Source organism: Pantherophis guttatus, chromosome 7 (assembly GCF_059756535.1).
Source record: "Pantherophis guttatus breed Tessera chromosome 7, ASM5975653v1, whole genome shotgun sequence".
NCBI classification, from domain to species: domain Eukaryota; kingdom Metazoa; phylum Chordata; class Lepidosauria; order Squamata; family Colubridae; genus Pantherophis; species Pantherophis guttatus.
Window position 1 is genome coordinate 24409482 of NC_142069.1, and position 6000 is coordinate 24415481.

The 6000-nt window shown below is 37.1% G+C and overlaps 1 protein-coding gene across 1 annotated transcript in view; it reads left to right on the top strand.

Moving 5' to 3' along the window:
• STAB2 (stabilin 2) overlaps positions 1-5646 on the top strand; it is a 116976-nt gene extending 111330 nt beyond the window's left edge. The window contains exons 67-70 of the mRNA XM_034403404.3: positions 1293-1403; positions 2349-2477; positions 4069-4185; positions 5257-5646. Coding sequence (XP_034259295.2) covers positions 1293-1403; positions 2349-2477; positions 4069-4185; positions 5257-5298 — 399 coding nt within the window. The 3' untranslated portion in view covers positions 5299-5646. The remainder of the gene's footprint in view (positions 1-1292; positions 1404-2348; positions 2478-4068; positions 4186-5256) is intronic.
• Positions 5647-6000: the final 354 nt, after the last annotated feature.

The following is a 6000-nucleotide window of genomic DNA, read 5'->3' on the forward strand; positions in this document are numbered from 1 at the left end:
GTAGTGGCCAAAATTGTGGAATCCTTTTGGGAAAAGTATATTTTCTAAAACTAGCTAATAACATCACTTGGGGTTTTTTTTGGAGTAGTACCATAAAATTATATTTAAATGGAAAGATTAATCAGGAATATAATGCGATAACCTTTATGAAGGATTTGCTATTAGAATAGTTATAGTATAAAGAAGAAAAGTGAAACGTGGAAAAAATGAGATATACAAAAATTATCACCATATTTTTTCTATATGAGTTTGCTGTGAGTTTGACAGTTGGGTAACCTTTAGCATGAATTACGGCCTTACAATGTCTTCCCATGGAGTGAACCAAGTCTTTTACTTCTGCAGCTGTTATAATGTGAAACCAAGATTGAATGATTGCTTCTATTAACTGGGTTTTATTGCTAGGTTGCTTCTGACTAACAAATTTCTTTAATTGGCTCCTTAGATTTTCAGTTGGGTTAAGATCTGGGCTATTCCCAGGCCATTCCAGCAGTGGAATATGATTATCTTGAAACACCAAAAAAAAGTGGTGTTATTAGCCATCAAACCTCAAAAATACACTTTTCCCAAAAGATTTCCACAATTTTGGCCACTACTATAAATGTCTTTCTACATTCTTTTCATTGACTAAGAAAACAAGAAAAAAAGAGCAAAGAATTACACTTTCCACAGGGTTTATCCACAACTATCTTATTTTATATACTGTATGTCAGAAGTGTCAAACTCACAGCCCGCAGGCCAGATGCATCATGTGCTGGCCACGCCCACGCCCGGTTTAGCGAAGGAGAAAGTCATGATACATCACATGATGCTGCTGTAACGACACGAGTTTGACACCCCTGCTGTATGTACTTTTTAATGTATAATCTATGTGTATAGTTCAGTAATGTAGCCTTTTTCTATACTAGCTTTCTAAAAGCTAGTATATCAACCACTATATATTATTTATCTGGATTAAATAACACAGGGGGAAATGGCATTTGCCCAACTAGTGATTTAACTTTCTTTCTAAACCAAATGAGTAGCAATAGCAAATTTCTTTGTATGAGATTCCTCCTTGGCCAGCCATTTCCGCTACTTCAGCCAAGGAAGAGCTGAGTCTTTTTTGGGTTAATGTCCAACAGCACAAAAAGGGTGAGTTTTGTAGGCAGTATTAGTATACATATACAAAGCAGATCATATACAAAAGATCTACTCACTGTAAAGTAAACATCAGTTGTGTTACAGGGAGTATCCTAATAAGATCATATAATTTATTCATCATGTCGTGGCTCAAGTTATATATATATTTTCAGATAACTACCAAGTATGTGAATGGTAAAGCTATCCGTGAGTGGGACATTATTGCCTCCAATGGGGTCATCCATGTTATTGAAGCATCACTAAAGGCACCTCCTGCAACCTATGTAAGTGCTTTGCATATAGAAATGTATTTTTTTGAATGGAGTGGCTTCCAAAAAACTATGAATGAATATTTCTTTTGGAAGCAGGCTTGATAGAGTATGTCAAGAAGGAAAAACTATATTGGGCACTTGGTCATCCTTTGCTTAATTGGCATTTTGGGGCCTTAATTTAGAATCAAAATAGCAACCTTAGATTTTAATTCAAAACTGAACTTAAAGTGGCAATGTGTTTTTCCATTACACACTATAACTTTCCTCTTCTGTCATGTTAATATTACTTCATCTTCTGGAGATAGTCTGATGATTTTACTCAACACTTTTTGTATAGGGGAGGGAATATACATTTCTGGAGCTATAGGTTATGTGCCTTGGGGACATATAGATATGCATCTTGCCATGGAAGAGCTCTTGGTTGGAGAACTTACATCATCTTGAGATTTAAAAAATGAAGAACCCAGCTTCAGGACAATTGTGAAAGTACTTGGAAAAAAACACAAGTAAAACAACTGTCTCCTCCTTCATTAGAAACATTTGTTTGAGCTAGCAAAGTGTGATGAACAAGTTGTTGGTTTATTTACAAAATATTCTTTTCTTGTTGTTTCTCTGTTTTCTCTAATATAGACATATTGTTAAATTAGGCAATGTAGTACACATTTCCTATATGCATATTTTTAACCATAGTTCACACCGAGACCTTTGTATCAAAATGGCATGCATAAAGAAAACCTGGTCTGCTTCTTGGCTTTAAAAATGACATTTTCTTTCATCCCGAGTTAACATACCAAATTTTGTGCCACAATACATTGGATCAATTTTAAAATACCATGTGATGCCATGTTCTCTTGTGTATCTTAACACACAGTAAGATGACTTTTCCTCTATAATTTGTGAAATATTTAATTATACTTCCTACCTATTATCCATTCGCCTTCTTTGTCTCAATTTAAGGCTTCTCTACATCCTGGAGCTGGTACAGGAATATTTTTTGCAATCATTCTGGTCATTGGAATCATTGCTTTGGTTGGATATTCGTACTTCAGATTTAAGAACAGAACCATCCAATTCCAACTTTTCAGGGTAAGAAAAAGCATAGTAACATAAACTGACTTGTACATGGATATATACACACACACACAAATATATATAAACTTTGATCATGCAAGGAAATCAAAAACAATGAATATGTGATAAAACTGTTATTTTGTACAAAGAACAGATTTATCAGTTCAGCTTCATTGAATAGAGCGTGCAGAAAAGGAGAAAGAAATTGGCATCATGCCTGTTGAGTTAGCTGTGCTCTACTGAGGATGCTATTTCTGGTGACTATAGTCTAACGCCAGAATAAAAGAATAATAATGGAGTTGGAAAGAACCTTATAGTTCATCTAGTCCAACCCCCTGCTCAAGCAAGAGACCCTATACCCGTGATGGCGAACCTATGGCACATGTGCCAAAGGTGGCACGCGGAGCCATATCAGTGGGCTAGAGAGGCTCTGGAGCCTGGGGAGAGCAAAAAACGGGCCTATGAGGCTCACTGTGCCATCACGTGCCAAAAGCGGAGAGAGCGCAGGGGGGGTCGCGCGTGCATGCCTGGAGGATGGGGCACATAGAATTGTGGGTGTGGGCACACGCATGCATGACCCCTCCCGCACTCCCACTTTTGGCACGCAATGGCAAAAAGGTTAGCCATCACTGCCCTATACCATTTCTGACAGATGGCAGTCCAGTCTCTCCTTGAAAGCTTCCAGTGATGAAGCTCTCACAACTTCTGAATAACAGAATAATCCTAACCAGAATGGATTCAACATTTCAGTCAAGATGGAATATAATCTAGAAGAGGACAAGCAAGGGATATAGAAGCACATGAGGCTTAGTTTAATGCAATGATTATCAACCTTTTCTTCACCACGGACCCCCTTTAAATACCTTTTGTGGCCAAGGACTATGGCATTGACTACCAAGACTTAATTCAAGTTTTAAATCATAACATTTCTTCAAGCCTTTACAATCCCGCAGTGATCTGGGGACCATAGGTTGAGAACCACTGGTTTAGCGAATTCCTGATAATCAAATCCTAGTATTTAAATAACTTATAAATACAACCAACAGTTCTGACTTTCCTGTTTGCTTTGCTTTTGATGTCAAGTCATCTTGACTTCTGGCAACTGGTTGGCCTTTTTTGGAAATGACTTCCCATTGCCTTCTTTCTATGACTGAGAACGAATAAGTCACCCATCTGGTTTAAGCCAAAGGCAGGATTAGAATTCATGGTCTCTCAATTTCCTAGCCAAATGCCTTTAAGTCAGACGTGGGTTTCAGCGGGTTCTGACCAGTTCTGGAGAACCGGTAGCGGAAATTTTGAGTAGTTCAGAGAATTGGTAAATACCACCTCTGACTGGCCCTGCCCCCATCTATTCTCTGCCTCCTGAGTCCCAGCTGATCGGCAGGAAATGGGGATTTTGCAGTAACCTTCCCCTGGAGTGGGGTGAGAATGGAGATTTTACAGTATCCTTCCCCTGCCACGCCCACCAAGCCATGCCCACCAAGCCACACCCGCAGAACCAGTAGTAAAAAAAATTGAAATCCATCACTGCTTTAGATACTACACCAAAGTGGCTTTCTTTGTAATGAATTTGAACATAAAGTATTCTTTTAAAAATGTCACATAGGAAAAAGATGATATTGATGTAACTACATTGGACAAAGCACCATCAACCAACATCTCAAATCCCAATTATGACACCTCATCAGCTCCTCCATCAGATCCTCCTTACGATCCATTTTCGGTAAGTTTTTATTCTGATGGGGTAGGATTTTCTTCCAAATATGTCAGAAGCCAGAATTTGGATTCTAAAGTAAAATATTGTGGCTTCTACTTAACTGACCACATGGTTTTATCTTCTTTTAGTAACACAATTATCAACACATAGTATGGGGTGTTTTTGTTTTTGTATTTTACTCCTTTTTATTATCCCCTTTGAATTAGCATGCATTGGGACCATCAGATGATACATACTCACACCCCACAATTCTATCTGTGACAACATCAAAGCTAATCTTAAGCACCTATCTCGGCCATTTAGCTTTCAATATGTATTTTTAAATAGAAAACCCATCAATAAATTGTAGTCACTGGATTCAAACAACACACCAAGAGATGGGCAACACAGCTTTCCCTACAGCAGCACCCTGTCTAGGTAGGACTATACTTTTTAGGGTTGGCTCAAGATTGGCTTAAGTTTCCGGAAGGCAATTTCACAGAAATACCAGCTTCATCTCTGCACTTCTCAGGCAGGCAGGGTGCCCAAGTCAAAGTAACTTGTTTTAGGATCAAAACTTCACATATTTGGTGCCATGTGTGAACCCAACCATCCTCTCCGAGAGTCTGCATCTGTAGTACATCCTCTGCAACTAGTCTACAGTCTAATCCAGTCTACAGCCTGAAATGCTAAATATATTATCAACTCTATATTCAGACTAGACCCAACTTCACAGTTGTTTTATTATTAACAGAACAAGACCCTTCAATGTCTTAGTAGTGTTTCCTGTTCAATAATGTTTGCTGTCTGAATAATGGCTTTCAAATCACCCTGCTCTGCAGTCTACTAGAAATAGGGATTTCTCCGCAATGGCTCCATGGACATGAGGCATTTACATCTGGCCCCTTTCCAGCCTTCTTTTGAAGAAGGCAAGAACTTAACTGCTTTATCAGGTCTTTGAAAGCACTAATTAAAATCATTTTAGAGTGAAAATAACTCCTATGTTCATTTGTAATATATTGCTAACTACTTTTCCAACAAATTTTTAGAGCATTATTCATTAATGTTGATTATAACTTTTTTTAAAAAAAAAAACAGGTTTCTGATGAGCAGCAGTTGGTGAGCAGTTTCCCACAATGATTTCTAATAATTATTTCTTCTTCATCGGAGAAATAGTTTTCCTACTGGATAATGAAGATACAAGGCAACACATCTGGTTCAGGAAAGGGCCATTGAAGAACATAATTCCTAAGAAAATTCCTAAGAAAACTGAATGTTGTTTTAATTTCTTTAGGAAGTAATTCTGTCATTTTAGTTATGCAGATGCTAATATCACTGTTTTCGTTTTTGCTCTCTTCCATGTATTCCAGAAATAATTAATATTACAAAATAGCACTTCATTTTGTAAAAGATTGAGGTATAGCTATGCTGTTTGGATTGCTACGAACATGTCATTAAAGGAATGTTGATATTCTTTTTTTAAAAAAATCTAAATGTTTTTAAATGATTTACTGCATATTACACAAGCAGATAGCATTACAATTTCCAGGGTTTTTTTTAAAAAAATCACACATTTATAGTTTGTGTTTGTAACACAAATTAATAGTAGCAAGGTTGGATAAGCTGCTCTAAAAGTATTAAAGGCTATATTTTATAATAGTACAATCTTAATTTTTATGAGAGATTTGAGTAGAATGGGTTTTCACGTTTCTACATACATCCATGCAACTGTGCAAATCATCCTTGCTTCCATCACACCCATTCAGTACACTAATTCTTATGTCTTATTCTTTTTAACATTTTACCTCTTTTTTTGAGGATAAAAAGAGGCTCATGTCATCT